The sequence below is a fragment of the Exophiala aquamarina genome (assembly GCF_000709125.1).
Source record: "Exophiala aquamarina CBS 119918 chromosome Unknown aczIA-supercont1.2, whole genome shotgun sequence".
NCBI lineage: Eukaryota > Fungi > Ascomycota > Eurotiomycetes > Chaetothyriales > Herpotrichiellaceae > Exophiala > Exophiala aquamarina.
The window spans coordinates 1,142,618-1,159,791 of NW_013550586.1; the positions used below are offsets into that span (position 1 = coordinate 1,142,618).

At 47.8% G+C, this 17,174-nt stretch overlaps 7 protein-coding genes across 7 annotated transcripts; 2 read left to right on the forward strand and 5 right to left on the reverse strand.

Annotated features, from left to right (window-relative positions):
- Positions 1–632: 632 nt before the first annotated feature.
- Positions 633–3,146, reverse strand: A1O9_02239 (transketolase; the record flags this gene model as incomplete). Its single annotated transcript, XM_013407814.1, has 6 exons — positions 633–1,300; positions 1,362–1,605; positions 1,664–2,296; positions 2,361–2,588; positions 2,647–2,789; positions 2,846–3,146. 6 exons carry the CDS (start codon positions 3,144–3,146, stop codon positions 633–635), a joined length of 2,217 nt encoding a protein of 738 aa, XP_013263268.1.
- Positions 3,147–4,490: 1,344 nt separating this feature from the next.
- Positions 4,491–5,338, reverse strand: A1O9_02240 (uncharacterized protein; the record flags this gene model as incomplete). The annotated part of the gene is made up of 2 exons (XM_013407815.1): positions 4,491–4,862; positions 4,919–5,338. The coding sequence occupies 2 exons, from the start codon at positions 5,336–5,338 to the stop codon at positions 4,491–4,493; spliced, it is 792 nt and encodes a 263-aa protein (XP_013263269.1).
- A 608-nt stretch (positions 5,339–5,946) lies between these two features.
- A1O9_02241 (uncharacterized protein) lies at positions 5,947–7,872 on the reverse strand (the record flags this gene model as incomplete). The annotated part of the gene is made up of 1 exon (XM_013407816.1): positions 5,947–7,872. The coding sequence occupies one exon, from the start codon at positions 7,870–7,872 to the stop codon at positions 5,947–5,949; it is 1,926 nt and encodes a 641-aa protein (XP_013263270.1).
- Positions 7,873–8,568: 696 nt separating this feature from the next.
- On the reverse strand, positions 8,569–9,512 carry A1O9_02242 (uncharacterized protein; the record flags this gene model as incomplete). Its single annotated transcript, XM_013407817.1, has 2 exons — positions 8,569–8,883; positions 8,937–9,512. 2 exons carry the CDS (start codon positions 9,510–9,512, stop codon positions 8,569–8,571), a joined length of 891 nt encoding a protein of 296 aa, XP_013263271.1.
- A 708-nt stretch (positions 9,513–10,220) lies between these two features.
- A1O9_02243 (uncharacterized protein) lies at positions 10,221–12,083 on the forward strand (the record flags this gene model as incomplete). The annotated part of the gene is made up of 7 exons (XM_013407818.1): positions 10,221–10,299; positions 10,358–10,675; positions 10,727–10,828; positions 10,881–10,999; positions 11,047–11,313; positions 11,360–11,755; positions 11,814–12,083. 7 exons carry the CDS (start codon positions 10,221–10,223, stop codon positions 12,081–12,083), a joined length of 1,551 nt encoding a protein of 516 aa, XP_013263272.1.
- A 1,383-nt stretch (positions 12,084–13,466) lies between these two features.
- A1O9_02244 (uncharacterized protein) lies at positions 13,467–15,846 on the forward strand (the record flags this gene model as incomplete). Its single annotated transcript, XM_013407819.1, has 9 exons — positions 13,467–13,559; positions 13,628–13,646; positions 13,714–13,908; positions 13,987–14,279; positions 14,339–14,545; positions 14,605–15,113; positions 15,209–15,309; positions 15,430–15,641; positions 15,754–15,846. The coding sequence occupies 9 exons, from the start codon at positions 13,467–13,469 to the stop codon at positions 15,844–15,846; spliced, it is 1,722 nt and encodes a 573-aa protein (XP_013263273.1).
- A 249-nt stretch (positions 15,847–16,095) lies between these two features.
- A1O9_02245 (uncharacterized protein) lies at positions 16,096–17,088 on the reverse strand (the record flags this gene model as incomplete). The annotated part of the gene is made up of 1 exon (XM_013407820.1): positions 16,096–17,088. One exon carries the CDS (start codon positions 17,086–17,088, stop codon positions 16,096–16,098), a length of 993 nt encoding a protein of 330 aa, XP_013263274.1.
- Between the last annotated feature and the right edge of the window lie 86 nt (positions 17,089–17,174).

The following is a 17,174-nucleotide window of genomic DNA, read 5'->3' on the forward strand; positions in this document are numbered from 1 at the left end:
AAAGATGTGAAAAAAAGGCAAGAAGAGATTTGCTACAGCCAAATCTAAATTTCAACTCAAGCAGAGTACATAAACTAGATGAGAAATCAGAAATGCCCCCAATCCTCTGGTGACTATGATGTCGAGTTCGACGACATATTGTCGGAAGATGGATAATGAATCGAAAAGGCAGTAGCATCGAATAACTAACTTTTTTATGGACTCAAGGTGGACATAACAAGACTGAATAGATCTTGAGACTAGCTTAAACTGGAACTATTGCTGTTTGTGCACCACGTAATGAGACAACCGCGTAATGAGACACCCGATTTTGACACGTGCTAAATGCGACTTCTTCTCTTCTGCACCTAATCACTGAACTAATTCACCTCTTCGTACGACAAAATGACCTTAAATCGAGAGACTAGAATTTGCATCGAATTCCAGTTTTCATTATGTAGCGAGACTGCCCAGAGATGCGATCCAAGATAGGTGAACGGTACTGAGATGAGACTTGAAACTCGAAAGTGATGCACTAAGTACTCTAATTCTAAACTTTCTAATTCAAGACTGTAATCATGTTGATGTTTACATTTAGAGGAATTGAATTGCTTCCAATGGGTAGAAGTTGCTTCGGTTTGGACAACGTTGACTCAATCCGCTTCAGGTCCGATACTCATCACGCCGTTCAGATCCTGAAAACTCCCTCTCAATGAGTTCAAGCCGTTCTGGTCGACTCTTTCAAGTAAACCACGAACCTTTTCTGCTATTGAATCACCTTGAAAGCCGAAATGCTCATATGCCGCATCACCAGGCAAGGACTTGCCGAAACTGGACATACTGAACCCGGCATCCGCATATCTCTCCCAGCCATTCACTGCATACGCCTCAATCACAACCACAGGTATATTGCGGCTATATTGCATGACAGACTCACGGTAGGCTGGCGTCTGTATGCCAAAGAGTCTTTGGCATGGGAAGCTAACTATCCGAGCCCTGATCCTATGCTTAGAGAGGACCTCGCGGGTCTGCACTGCGAAAGACATTTCAGAGCCAACTCCAATCAACGTAACGTTTGCATCCGCTTCCTCAATAAAGACGTAAGCACCATGTTGCACCCCATCGCGACTCGAATACCGGGGATACTGAATTAGATTCTGGCGAGAAAGTGATATGATACTAGGTGTGCTTGTAGCCTCGAAAGCAGCAATGAAGGCTCCGGCCACTTCTTCGGAATCACAAGGTCGAATGTACAGGACGTTTGGCATGGCACGATAGAGAGCAGGAAGTGCGATAGGCTGATGTGTCGGTCCGTCCTCGCCTACAATCGTTAGAATCTCTCATGGTATCAAAAAGAGTATGGAGAGACTTTGAAATCCTACCGGTTCCGATTGAGTCATGTGTAGCGATATGAATTTGTTGAAGCCCTTGAAGCGCTCCCATACGCACACCAGCGGCGGCATATATGTAAAACATGAAGAATGTTGACGTGACAGGAAGAAAAGTTCCTTTATTGAACGCAGCTAGACCGTTGGCGATAGATGTCATGGCATGCTCGCGAATGCCATAGTGGATATATCGGCCACTGTAATCGCCTGTCAGGCCGCAGGCTGTTTTCAGATCGGGCTATTGTTAGGATTAGTAAATCGGGAACTACTAAAATTGTTTCGTGATTACAACTCACGTGTTGGAAATCAACGTGTCCTTTCCATGACATATTGACTGAAGGTGTCAAATCAGCCGTACCAACCATCATGTGATTGAGGTTGGTAGCGAGCTGGTTACAAATTAGACCAGCCGATTTCCTCGAAGCGGTCGGTGTTGTAGGAAGGTCACCCTTCACTGGAATCAAGGCTCGCCAGTCTGCCGTAAGCTTGCCTTGCATTCTCAACGTGAATTCTCGTGCTAGATCAGGATAGGCTCGCTCATAAGCATTGATTTTAGCGTCCCATTCTCGCTGATAAGAGTTTCCAAGACTCCGGATTTCCCCAAAGAAGTCCTTCACGTCTTGTGGTAGGTAAAAGTGCTGGTCAGGGTCTAGCCCGAACCCTTTCTTGATATTTTTGACTTCGGCCGGGCCAAAGGCCGCACCATGAGCTTTTGCGTCACCAGCAACAGCACTACCAACCCCAATGACGGTGCGGACATTCACAAAAGTGGGCATGTCTAGGTTTTCCCGTGCTGCGATGAGTGCTCGAGTAATACCCACCACATTTGAGCAACCGTCAAATACGTCGATGACATTCCAGCCGCAGGATTTCATTTTGACGTTGATGTCTTCTGAGCATACTACATCCACCGAGCCGTCGCATGTAATCTAAATTCTTAATTAGCATATAGTTGGACTCCTCGTCCCTTGTGGAAATCTTACGTTGACTCACCTGGTTATTATCGTAAATAATGACAAGATTATTCAGCCTCCAATGGCCAGCGAGCTGAATGGCTTCTAGAGCAACTCCTTCTTGTAAACAAGCGTCACCTATCATGCACCATGTCATATTATTCACCAGGTCGTGGCCAGGTCGATTATAGGTGGCCCCTAGATTCTTGGTTGCCATGGCTAGACCGACTGCATTAGCGACTCCTTGGCCAAGAGGTCCAGTTGTCACCTGTCATCGTTAGCGTGTGGTCGAGGAGGACAGCGCTGTAGACAGCAACAACGCTTACCTCGATGCCTTCGTTCTCAATCTCGGGATGACCAGGGCATAAAGAATCGGCTTTTCTTGAATGATATGACTTCAATTGATCCAGTGTCATTGACTTGTACCCAACCAGATGCATAAATGTGTATTGGAACAAGCATGTGTGGCCTAACGTGGGGAGTTAGTAGCTGCGCCTTTTGTGGTGACATCGAACTGAGTCCTACCATTTGATAACACAAATCGATCTCTATTGAAGTGTGAAGGCTTAAGGGGTGAGTATCTCATCACATATTTCCAAAGGGCGACACCGATAGCTGCCATGCTCATGGCACCACCAGGGTGACCTCCTTTGAACTGCTCACACAAATCTGCAATGAGGCATCGGAAGACCCCCAGGACTCTGCCATGTTGCTCCGATTCTTCGAGAGCCAAGTCACTCTCGCCCACTGTGCGACCAAGTTTTGCAGCACTGGTGACTTGGAGGTTACTTACAACCCTTTCGTATTCCTCAAGTGAAGGCGCCATAATGTGTGGGTGATTGCGACTGGACAAAGTTTGAGTCGTACAATTTCGATAGCACTGTTATCGGTGGTGGATAGTTCGCATCCCCATAGGAGTATAATATTTATGATGGGCATGTGGCAACTCTACGAGCTCGAGATTGACACCCAGCTATGTACCCAATTCTTCGGGATACCATTTTTGGATAACATGGATAGATAACTGCCTAATCTGGAAATTTGTAGCGCTCATACCGTTTCTGTCAACACCGACCCCATCTTAGCCTCTGCTTAGTCTGGGAACCCCAGATTTCGGCCTTACCCCGTTCTAAAACGACCAGGAATTCTTGGACCAGAGTAGCATTTCAGCTGCTGAGACCGGATTTCCAAAATGTCTCGGATTGGTTTTGCACATTAAGCGGGTTTTAGGATAAGTGAACAGTCCCAGAGTCAAAGATTCCTGACTGGTTAAAAGAATACACAAAAAGGCCAAGCCACGAGTTGATATCTATCTTATCGTACGGCTGATTGACCCGACTCAATGAAACTGATACACAAAGAAACCATTAGCAAAACGTGGGTCCGCCTCGCCAGTACAGAACTGGTGCCTTGATCGTGTCGAGATATAGCGAAGGTGAAGAGAGTTCACACAGCCACCGTACAGACTGTTGATGCAGGCCTGGTGCTCTCTAATGCGAAAGTCTTCTCAGGAGGTAGGATTTCGCGTTGAGCGAGGTCGATTAGGGGGATTTTCAAGTCCTACCGAGCCGATCTCATCGAACCAATTCTTGGCAGGGCTATAGCGGTATTCCGAAATCTTTACTCCGTAGGGTTGCTGCGACGTTATCAACAAAACATTCCCGAAGTTAGATATTAAACTCACAGGGTCAACGAGATACAGCATGCCTTGCGGGACATCAATGTGCGGAATGTCTTTCCTTGGTAAGCCATGAAAGTATGCGAGAAGTATCCGAATTACAGCCAAACCGGAGATGAATAACACGTGATTCTTCGAGCCCTCCACGTCTAGAATGATCTTTTTTAGCCGGTGGATGAGATCTCCATATGCCTCTCCCCTAGCACCAGGATATCGGCAAGCGAATTTGCACAGTTGTCGCTTTTCGAACCAGTCCTTGAAGTGATGAAGGATTTCGCATCGAGGGTAACCATCCAAGGCTTCTGCATTCAGTTCGTCAAGGCCCCGTACATGTCTTTTATGGTATGAATCGCCAAAATATTGAGTAGTCTGAACGCTCTTTTGCGACTGAGACGTCCAGATTTCAAATGCAGTAGACAGAGAGTTGCGGTTATCAGCCCAGTTGTGATCCAATGTGCAGGTCCTCCAACTTTGCCTGCGTCTAGCGATAAATTATGAAAGAGATTTTGCAAATTTGAGCCCTTCCGCTGAGAGACAAGAATCACCACCGAGAGTTTCATTTATATCATCCTCTGATTCTCCATGTCGAGTCAACCAAATTTGACGAGGATACAAATGGTACTTCTGAAGAAATTCTGAAACCTGGCAGGACAGAATATTATTGATGTTGTGAGTTATAGTTTTTCGCCCAACATCAATTACCTGACAATAGGAATAGTCATGGTGCTGTTCGTCTTCATCTATTGGAGTGTACCGCTTCTGGTACATCCAGATGCGGCTCTTGAAGTCTATAAGAGCATTGAGGGGGTCTGCGGCTTTGTAATCGAGTCCTGAAAGATTCAAATTGATGTTTGATGTAAGAATCTGTTAGAATTAGCAAAATGCCGCCGCAAGGAGAAATTGAAACGGAAGCTTCATACTGTCTGATTGAAGCATTGAGACTCAATGAAGAGAATTTTCAAGCCTGAATTCACACGCATTACTCGCTTGACGATCATGGCCCTCCTCTCGGTAGTAGTATTGGTGGCATCAAATATAGCGACTTTGCCATCTTCTTGCAGATATTGGAGCAAGTCGTCTAAGACTTCCATAGCTATTTGCTCGCGGATTTGTTTAGCATTTTGATCATCAGGGTCAAAAAAGGCGGCACTATGTGCAACATTGTCCGGCCGGGTTTTGAGATTGTCGCTGTTCAATCCAGTAGCCTCATTCGCTTTCGTGACTGGGTTTCTTCTCTTTTCTCCAACATTGAACACTTTCGTGGGATATTGAAGCCAATTGAGATACCGGCACAACTTTCTTGCGATATAGCTTTTCCCGCGCGCAGGAAGCTCGACCATGACAATGATAAGTTTCTCCTCACCCTGCGGCGGCGATTTTTGATTCTCAGCTCTCGAATAAAACAACCCCTCCGGTCCTTTTATTCTAGGTAAGTCGTGAACGACTGCTGATTCCTGAGTTGGCACTGAGATTGGACAAAGGGCGCGTTCAGTAGCATAATCTTTCCTTCCCTGCTGGTCCTTTTCGGATTCCAACCGAGGGGTTTGATTTCTCCTTCTCATAGCCCCAGCATACCTGAATCCGGATGCGCCATGTGAGGACCTGCTGGATAGAAACATCTTTCAGAAATGGCTGATCAGCTAGAGCCTGAAAACGGTCTTTTCTTGGGACCGTAGGCCAACAATGTGGAGACAAAGGTCATAAAATATGCAATCAGCTTTTTCAATAGCTCAGCGAGATCGCAATCATATGGACCGCGGTAGCACATTGCATGGCACTGTGTTCATCACCGGGCGAACAGAATGTATTATCACGTGATTACAAAAATCCGATCGAGTGCTTGTCGCATCCCAAAATGGAGCTGTAGAGAATTTCCATTTCTGGCAATTCAACGCGCCAGGTTCAAGAACTTCCGGAGGGCCAGATTGAAGCAAGGATTCTTTCAAGTTCAGATTTGACTTTCACCAACACCCCAGAATTCTTTCAGGTCTTGTGCGCGCCACGCCGTTGCCCAACCAGTTTGTTTTTCGAGGCGCTCCAAGGCAGCCAAGATTGCCACGTGCTCTGAACGGTGAGACATGAATTTGCCAGCTATCCAGAGAGGTTGAAGTGCATTGATCGATGCACCGTGATTATCATTCGACAATGCAATTCCACACAGCTGTCGGGCATGCCATATCGTGGATTTGTGTGATTTTGGCATCCGAATCTCCTTTGGCTTGTCTTGGAGCAGCAACAGCATCGAAGCATGGTAAAGCTGGTTGCCGTTCACACCAGCTGGCGTACTGAATAGAATCGCGTTGAACGGGGAGTCCATTTCCTCTTGTGGTGGGGCTAAATTTATCAGGGGTCTCATATCCTCAGGTCGGTCGTCGTACCATCCTTCAAGGACTTCGTAAAGTGCTTTCCAGCGAGACACAAAAGTGCTGTAGTCACTCTCAGCAGTTCGGGGCCAGGGGGAAGCTTCGTTGGAAACCACATTCACCACGCTGGCGCAAAGAAACACCGCGTAGTTGGCGTAGTTGTCACTTCCTGATTTACCTTTGAATTGACTAATTGCTGATGACATTGAGTCGGTGGAGATGAACCAACGATTCGTCGGAATTTTAGTGATAGTGTCGCCGAGGAAGCCTCCCCACACGTCCATTCGAGCAAAACACCAAAATATAGCCTGTCTTACTCCTCCGACAACGCCGTTCACGTCGGCAGCTTCCAAGAGCATGGCGCATCCATCCAAATGCTTCGCCCATGCGCGCGGCGATGAACTCATCATCTCCAATACACACAACAATACGCATGCGGCTATGATCTCAGTGTTCAAACTTGGTAGCTGGACAGCAATGAGTTTGATGGCCTCTTGATATAAATGTAGACTTTCTGTGTGCGTCTTGCTAGGATTTTTCCGTTCGAGCTGACGGGCAGAAAGAGCTAGGATCGAAAATTGAAGATAATCCACATCCTTCGCCATGATGGCCACCGTTGTTTGAAAGTTCTTTTCGCTATCAAACATATCGAGCCACGGGGCAATTTCATCAAGGTAGTTCTGCCAAAGCTCAACATACCGCTTCTGTTTTATGGGGAGGGTCTGCCAGGCGTGCCGAGCTGCTGAAGAATTGGATGTCGCACCTTGTGTGCTCGCATGGCCAAGAAACAAAGGAGGTGAACCCGGGGTATCCCTATGCTGAACAGATTCTATACTACCCCTTCGGGTCAGAGCTTTGTTCCTCGCAGTTTTTACCATATGGTTGTGTAGCTGTGAATGTAACTCTTTATAAGTGTGATCGGGATAATATGTAGAGTACATGTCAGGCGAGCTCGCAACGACAGATCCCGGTATTCCCGGTGAGAACGCTTGACTTGTTATGCCGGTTTGGTTGTAAGCCCAAGGACTAGAAGCCAGCAAATCTAAGTTTGAGGGATTAGAAGCGAGATAGTTCAAGACCTCAAGATCAACATTGCTGAGATCCGCAAGGTTATCATGAACTTCTCCGAAGCTCGGGGATGCGGTAAGTTTGTCTATCAGGTGTGCATGCTGGCCAGTTGCAGGGTTGAAATCTGATGAGCTCTTGCTAGGGTAGGCTTCATTCTGCTGGTAGTGCTCACGGCTTCCTGATGCATCAGGGTTTTGAACATTAGGAGATCCAACGTCAATATCAACATGGGTGGCCTCAGCACGTTCCCGAAAGTCGAACTGATCCGGAGTGAGGAACTCCGGTTGGCCAATACTCAAAATGAATGGTGGGTGCTGTTCAATGCTGTTACCGTCTTTCACAGTCTGGTCCTCTTGACAAGTTGGTAATATTTCTCCTTGATCTTGTTCGCCTAAATCTCGAAGGCAACCATCTCCTGCATTGGCTCCTGCGTCTACCTCCATGTCTAGATGTAAGTTGCCAGAACCGGACTCCAGCTCCGGAATAGCAGTTTGTCGTCGAGTCCGCTTTCTGCCACTGGGGCCAAATTCGACGTCGATTATCTAAAGAAATCAATGCCTTCCACGAATAGTACGTACCAGGCAAGAACTGACCTTGAGTTCCGAGCTCGTTGTTTTGCGTTGAGGGCCAGCTTGTACCATCGAGGGATGTTGGGCGTGAATTCCACCATGGCGGAAGGTGTACTCAGATTGCCACTGGCAACTGTCCCGAAGTTTCGTACATCTAGTACAGGAAGGCTTCTTTTCGTCGCCTCAAAAGACATTAGAAGGCAAACGATCTTAGGGCATATGATTATCCATTCACATTTTTTTCGCCGTTTCCGGCAATTCACACAACCCGATCGACCTCGTGAGCTTTTAGTGGTCCGAGTATTGACATGATCCATTCAAGGTATGCGCCAGAGCGTATTCATGAGTCACCGTCAGATGCTAATAGTGTTCGTGTGGTCATCAACAGATATAAAGCGTGGTCAAATTGATGCTGCTAGAGAGAAGTTTCTCCACAGATCTGCCCCAGTGGGAAGCCTTTTAAGCTTGAGCGCCCTGTTACGTGATCTAACTCCCTAGTTAGGAATGGATGCTGAAACCTCCGCAACTATCATCCACCCCGCATTCCCGCGCCTGGGCAATTCCTTATGTCTAAGCCGATGCACAGTGTCCGCCGTCTACCCGAAGATCTGAACCAGTCATGAACGCACTCCCATCTGCCAGAAGAAACACCGCAGGGGCTTTAAAATCCTCGGGTGCTCCTAGGCGACCAAGGTGTGCCCCCATCATCCACAGTTTCTCGATTTCAGGCTTCTCTTCCAGGAGTTGATCGGTCATGGCTGTTCTTATATACCCAGGGGAGAGACTATTCACCCTTATGCCATGAACTCCAAATTCCATCGCCAAAGAGCGACACATCTGTTGTACCGCAGCTTTGGATGAATTATATGCCGAACAATGGATTCCCTGAAATGGTCAGGAGCAGTCATTGCAGTGGTTTGTCAAGATAGTACACTCACACGGTTGGCTATTTGACCGGACATGGATGCGATCAGGACCAGGCTGCCAGAGTTTCCTTCATCCCGCATGAGACGCGCAGTGTGTTTAGCAAGTAAGAAACTTCCAGTCACATTAACATCTAGGATCCTTCTGAAGCCTTCCAAGGGGTATTCCATTGCATCAATCATTTGTTGGATACCAGCACAGTGCAAGAGGCCTCTTATCGGCTTGCCTCTTGTTTGAGCGTATTCTGCTGCTTGAGCAAGGCTTGAGGAAACAGCGCTCTCGTCGACAACATTGCACTGAAGATATATAGCCGAAGCCTTGGAGCTTTTCTGAATTCGAACAATGTTGGCCCAATCTTCTTTGCTAGGTTCGGGTAAGATGTCCAAACAGATAGCATCGCCTCCCGCTTCAAGCACTGCAGTTGCAAGTGTGATGCCAAGCCCCCTTCCAGCCCCAGTAACTACCACACTTCGACCTGCAAGAGAAAACAGCTTCGTTGTGGGCGCTCTTGCAGGTGTAAGGCATGATTCTATAATATGATGAGGCAACACCGTGTCAGAGGCGGGTTCGACCGAGGTTGCTATAGCCATTCTGAGGTTAGAATTTCTGGAGGAGGTGTTACTGGTAAATGTGGAAGAAAGAGAAGACTATTGGAGGGTGTTTCAGCTGTCGTTATTGTCAAGCGATGATTTTATCAACTTGCATACATTGGACAACCCAGGGCAGACAGCAAACTTGAACAAGACCCCAGATATTGGCGGACGTCCAGCTCTTGACTTAAAATTTAGCGCCGGCGACTCGGTATCGCCGTATTTGGAAAACAATCTATCCAGAATTGTAAGCCGAAGGAATTGCCAAAGGCAGCGAATTTACGCGCCACATAAACCGGTCTTGCAGACATTCGAAGTCTGGCCCTGCCGCTAAGTTTACGAGGCAGGAGCTTATTCCGCAGCCATGACTCGCCAATTACTAAAAGAGAACATATGGAGCGCCACCTTCGTTGCTCCCCGTGTCCATTCTCTTTCCCCCAGCTAGGACATCGGGGAAAAGAGATCCCTCAACTTTCATTGTATGGTGCTTTCCGTATGCGGGGATATCTCGCCCCCGCCTGAGCTACATCCATTCCTCCCTGCTCTAGCCTTCCCCTACAAGATCGCTCTAGGTCTGGAATACACATGAATATAAGACTATGAATCCCCAAGCTCTTCGCCCAATGTTTGTTCAATCCGAAAACGATCATAATACATATTCATCTCAGTGTCACGCTACCTCAAACGCCATACACAAGACTAGCAGCCATGTCTTCCCTCACCGGACCTGCCCTTGATTGGGCCATCACTGCGGCGGCAGGATCAGGCTTCTTGCTTTTTGGATACGGTAAATCTCCACAAGCTACACTCGAGCTATTAATTTTCAACGCTAATCCCATCTCCAGACCAGGGCGTAATGTCAGGGCTTCTTACCGGCTTAGCGTTCACCAAGCAGTTTCCGGAGATTGATACTACAAATGGCGCCAATGGCAGTGCTTCGCTTCAGGGCACTGTGGTAGCTATCTACGAAATTGGATGTTTTTTCGGCGCGATCACAACGTTTCTATTTGGTGAAAGACTGGGAAGAAGATGGTCTATAATCTATGGTTGCATTATACTCTCTATCGGCGCTGTTCTTCAAACAACCGCTTATGGAATACCGCAACTCATCGCGGGCCGAATCGTGGCTGGGATAGGAAATGGCATGAACACCGCCACTATTCGTAAGTAGAATGATGCGTTGAAGGTTTGTGCTCTGGTCTAACGCGATATAGCGGTGTGGCATTCAGAACTAATGAAACCTACGGATCGAGGTAGAGGTCTCTCAGTTGAACTCGCCATAACAATCCTCGGAGTTACTATATCTTACTGGACAGGTAGCCCACGACCGATATTCTTGATACCCTCTCGTTGCTAATGTGCCTTCAGACTATGGTATGAGTTTCGTCAGTAGCGAGGCGCAGTTCCGCTTTCCCATTGGATTTCAAATTTTCTTCGCTATACTCACAATGATCATGGTCTTCTTTCTCCCCGAATCGCCTAGATGGGTAAGTGGCATGCTCGTTCGATTGAGGGCGCGGCTAATTACGTCAAGCTTCTTGCTCACGACCGGGCTGACGAGGCACGAACGATCCTATGGAGATTGCAGAAGAAAGCAAAGTCGATCTCGCCCGAGAATGCCGTTATTGCTGCAGAATTACGAGAGATTCAGCAGGCTCTGGAAGAAGAAAGAGCTGCGGCTGGAGGTACGACCATTTTGGCACTTTTCAAGTCTAGTCCACAACGGTTCCGTCGTCGAACCTTGCTCGGCATTGGTGGTCAATTTATGCAGCAGCTCAGCGGCATAAACTTGATCACATATGTTAGTTCATACTTTCCCAATTGTGTGTTCTACCTAACGCTGATAGTACGCACCTGTTATATTCGAAGTTTCAGTTGGTATTCCACACAGCACAGCTATGTTGCTCGCTGGATTCAACGGAATAGCCTATCTACTGTCTTCCTTGGTGCCTATCTGGTGCCTTGATAGACTTGGCCGTCGTAAGTTGATGATCTTTGCCTGTGCCGGTCAAGCTGCTTGCATGGCAACCCTCGCAGGCACTGTCTCGAATGGAAGTAAATCGGCAGGGCTCGCAGCTATTGTGATGCTATTTCTTTTTAACTTTTTCTTCGCTGTGGGCCTTTTGGCGATCCCATGGCTACTACCTGCCGAATATGCTCCGCTGGCAATCCGAACTAAATCTGCAGCATTGGCCACAGCGTCAAACTGGATCTTCACCTTCTTGGTAGTGGAAATTACACCAGTATGGTTCTTAATATGTACACTTAGCTGAAGAAGGGAGACTAACACTGTCTGAACAGGTTTCGATCAAGAGCATTACCTGGCGCACTTACATATATTTTGCAGTCTTCAACGCTGCCTTCATCCCCCTAATTTGGTTTTTTTACCCCGAGACACGTAACCTATCTTTGGAACAAGTCGATCGGTTATTCACAGGCGATAAAGTCTTACTACATTGGAAGCCGAGTATGGGAGAAAGACAAGGGTCCTTCGCTGCTGAGGCTATTAGTGAAGAATCGATCGTCCAAGACGTGGAAAAGCGAATCAACATCCAACATCATGAATCCTAGACTAGCCAAAAGAGACGCACAGTGGAACATCAGCGGACTACACCAGGAGTACAGTGGAGATGAAGGGGGTGGCAGGGTTGGCTATTTGAGCCGGCCGCGACGTCAAACTATTGGATATGAGCCTGACCCTGGGGAATTTACAGCCAAGCACACTTTACTGCACCGTCTCTTTCGTTCGAGTTCTAGTTTTTGAAAGTAGAGGCGCTGTGTGTAAGGATCTCAGTTGTTACAAACATGATCTACCACGCGACCTCCACCCAGAAGGGATGGTGATCAGGCGACAGAGCCTTGTCAGCAAGGGTCACGTAATGCAGAGGTCTAGAAGAGGAATTGTTTAAGTATAGTGCGAACTATTAACATAGGAATTTAAAGGCCTCATGGAGCTATTAGCACATACACTCCTTTACCTTTGATAGAACTACTTGCAGTTAACTTTGGCGTTCGTTAATAACATTCATCCTTTGATTAGCTAATACCGATCAATGATCAGATCCGCGGCTACGCTTTGGGTGGCTTCGCACCTCGGCAGGATTAGTTGCCGCTAGGAAATCGGGACCGGCTTGGCGGCCGAATTTGTTCGGCCAAATGAACGCCCTCTCTACTACATTCACATAGTACCGGCTTTCCGCTCCTCACCTCGCACAGGTGTGGCTGTTTGTGAAATCTGCTCTACCTTTGCGAGGGTTGATTCCTAGATGAGCCATGACTTCGCCTTCGCCACGTCGGTCTAGCACCGTTAAAGCACCGACGACCCGTCGGCCAGTGGCATGCAACCACTGCCGGGCGAAAAAGATACGATGTAAGCCTATCACCATGTCAGCTCTGGTCGCTTATAGCCGTACTTACGCTATCTTTAGGCAATGGCACTGTTCCATGCAGCAACTGCCTGGATCGTGCCACGGAGTGCACCGTCACCGTAAGAAAGAGGCATCGGCAGATCCATGACAGCCAGTCATCGAGTTTCCCCCGCCATAATAGTATCCCGCCAGAAAGCCCTTCAGCGCTGCATCATCGCTTTCAAGGTAGCCTCCCTCATAGAAATACAAGTGCCTCGGAAAGTCCTTTCAGTGCCGACCATACTGCAGCTGCACGGCAGTTGACGGGTCAGCCACCGAGCCATGGCGTTGCTCTTGAGACAACCGTAAGTCAGTTATCAAAATAAAAGGCCCGGTACCCATGAGCCATAAGAGCTCTTGAAGCATCATATTGAGCTTAAACCCTTCGCATCCATCCGCAATGCTTTTCAATTTTCTTAGTGTGGTCCAACACAAAGCCAATTTATCATAGGATCATGAACCGGGAGACCGTCGGTATCACAGGCAGCCAACTACTAGTATTTCACAGCCATTAATCTTCATCCATCATCAGATCGATGGTCCAGGAATGCCTTCCCAACAACATCATGAGCCAAACCCAGAGGTTGCTGATGTCGACGCAGTTGAACAAGACGAGAGCAGCATTTATGCCACAGACGCAGTGAGTTTCGCATTCGTCCAATTCCATCATGCTCCGCACACGGAAGGCTAATCTGCCCATTGCTGCAGCTGAATGTTGAGTACTATAGTAATAAATCCTTGCCCTTACCAACATCACCGCTCAAGATCGACGCTCCTAATTGTCCTTGGAGCAGGTCCTCGCAGTTTTCTGTCCTTCTCCTCCCAGCCTGGAGTGAACTGGATCAATTCAAAGGTGAAGTCGCCGGAATTCGCGAACGTGGCCATGCGAATCGTCATGACCTTGGCGGGAATGCTGAAGATGAGCCGTACCCCATCGGCTACTCGCGCACCAGAGCCTGCACCAGAGATTGCGTGGGAATACACCGAAGGTATGAGACTAACCTACTAGCAGTTTCCTCCGTGTCAAGGTGTCTAGAATTTTCACTTACGATTTTACCTCCACACAGCGTACTTTGAAGAGGCGCTCGATGCAACGTTTGGCATTGTCGAGCGATCTTGGTTTGAGTCTCGACTCCGTGCCCATTTTCGCGGCGAACTCCCGGACGATAAGTCGTGGTACGCGTTGCGCAATGTCCTATGGGCAAGCGGGTGTCGAATAGCGCTCTCGAAATCATCGAGTTTGAGTTTTCGAGAAATTTCGAATGCTTCAGGAAACTTGTTCGAGAATGCGCTGTCGGTACACACAGAGATCCAAGTTTTGCGAGCATCCATGGTAGGGGTGCAAGCACTGATTCTAATGGTAATGGTTCCACCGAAAGATAAAAATAGCAGCGAGTCTGACGCATCTGTCCTCATAAGGCATACTATAGCGAAGGAATGGGTAAGGTGTCGTTGCAATACATCATGTGCTCCAACGCAATGCGCATGGCCTGTTCAAAGGGCCTTCACAGACGGCCTCCGCGGTCTTGGAACATCTCATCCCATGAAGTGCAGCATAGAAATTGGATTTTCTGGTCCATATATTGCCTGGAGAAACAGATATGTACACGATCAGGTCGCCCTTCGGTATGTCATACTGTCCTATGCGAGGACGGAGCCTGACTGACCGGCCAATCACTCACTAGGTGATGGATGACGATGAGATTGACTGTCAAGTCCCAGACCGTGCGCTGGACGGCGGCGACGGGAACACAATTTATTGCCGCTTACTTACTGAGATGATGCAACTCTCATCCACAGTTAGAAAGCGGCTCTGTACCCCTCGCGCTTTGCAACAGACTCCAGAACAATTGTTCGACATCGTACGCGATCTGACTAAGAGGCTCGACCACCTAAAGAACCACGCACTACACCAATCTAAATTCAGCCTCGATCGTCCCCTCGACACTTTCCGGCTGCCAGATATCGGCCTTACTTTGCGTCAAGTGCAATCGCTACAATCCCATTACTTCTGTCTTGTGTTGGATATAAATACCCCGTTGACATATCCTTGGTCAGCTCTTCGTTCACGCATAGAACAAAGCACATCCGCCTTGGCTCGGATCGAAGGATCATGCAGGGCGGTAGCACAGGCTGCCCGGTCTGCAATCCTTGCAACTCGCCAAATTAAAATTGATGCCAGTTGTCCTGCAATGTAAGCGTTGCCGCCTGAGTCGGTGAAACTCGGTTGTTCTTCAGAAAATACCGGCCCTCCCAATTTGTGGCAGCCATTGCTAATAATATAGGCAGGATCGCACAGTATACTCCAGCATACACTTTCATCAACCTTTTTGTTCAAATACTGCAGGACGCCAATGCACCGACAACAAATTCAGATCTAAGACTTCTAGGTAAGGATTGTATTATTTTTTTTATTCATGATCGACCACTTGCGTGTTTCTGGTCGCTCTCCGATGTTCTAGGCTAGAGCTTTTTGATGAACCTTCAAGTTTCTGACGGTTCGGATGCAGATGTGTTGCTGGGCTACGTCTCCAACGTTGAATTAATTACAGATCTAGAAGTATCACTCTTATTTGTCCGGGATATGTGCCAGTTTGCAAGGCTGGCGGTAGATCGTAACAACAAGGACAAGGACAACCAAGCCAACGACCTCCCAGCTGATAATGAGAGCCTGCACTTGCAACCGCACTCTTTCACATGGAATCAAGACTTAGGGCTCTCGGTAAGTGTCCCTTTGATGTCCCATTTTCATTGAAATCAGAGTTTAAGCCGCTTTTCCAAACATTTCCACCAGGTTTCACGATGCTAGCAGGAACTGATATGAATTTCTATAGGAGAATGATTTTCTCGGTGCATTTGGTGATGATACTTTCGAAATGTGGAATACTTTACTTCCATTTACGGATACAGACGACATCCTGTTCTGATGGCTGGTGTAAAATTAGCATTGGTAGGAGCAGATTATACGTAAGATCTTTAGGGGTTCGTGAATTGTGACACTGGTTGACGTTTGAATTGGAGACGCATGGACTGCGGCGGGAAAACCATGTATCTGTCGTTATGGATTAGTGATGTAAATCCATCAAGGCGGCGCTCTCTCATTCGTTCTTTCTGCTGAGACTCGTGGTCCTCACTGTTCCCACGACCTCAACCCTTCAACAATAAGAATCGAGGTCTTAGCTTGGTGGTGCTTTGATTCCAAGGAGCTGTTCCGCATTTTTATAGGCGATAAGCTCGAGTTGGCCTTGGGTCAGCAGGCCGCTGCTTTCAAGGTCTGTGAACCACTTCAGGCCTTGCTCGTTTGTCGTGAATGGATAATCAATACTGTACATGATCCGATCAATCTTGGTGTTACTGAGAATACAGCGCATGGGGTCTAAGCTCCAGCACGCAGAAGTTGTGATCCATATATTCTCGTCCCACACCATTTTGAAAGGCCGTTCCCGGCGACCCATGATCAGCTCTTGATCACTGATCCGCTGAAGCATGAAAGGCATCATCTCCCCGAAGTGACCCAGAATTAGCTTAAGCTTGGGGAACTTATCGAAGACTCCAGCCGCATGCAATCGGAGCACGTGGACGCCCACATCACTGTGCCATCCCCACATAGCACCTCCTATGACAGTGGCCGATCGAATCGGATAATTGCCAGTGTAGCTTTGTGCGAGGAGATCTTCTGTCGGCCAAGAAGGATGTAGATAGACCGGCACGTCCAACTCTTGTACCTTTTGCCAGAAGACATCATATACTTCACCATCGTAGAATCTAGCTCCAACGGAGACCTTATTATCAACCAGGGCACCCACAAAGCCAAGCTCTTTGATTGTACGCTCAAGCTCGACGGCAGCGGCCATCGGATCCGCCATGGGAAGCACGGCAAATCCAGCGAACCGCTTGTTACACTCTTCGGATTTCGATATTTCCTTGGCCAAGTGGTCGTTTCCTGCTTGGCAGGCCTCCAGTGATGGAGTATCTGCGGCACAATGCGATATGACTTGAAGCGAGACCTTGCCTTGATCCATTTCCTCCAGCCGTATCTTTCCAGCGTCAAACAGCCGGTCCAGTGCACCGGGCCATTTGGAAATTCCAACTTTCATAGAATTGTTGAAGGAGTCAAAGATCGCCTTTGAGTAAAAGTGCTCCTCGAGCGCAATAAGTGGTGGCGTCATCTTGATGTGCGCAAACACCTGGTCGTACCCTGCAAGATACAAAGGCTAAGAATTTGTGAAGCGTATAAATCACACGAGGAAAAGTC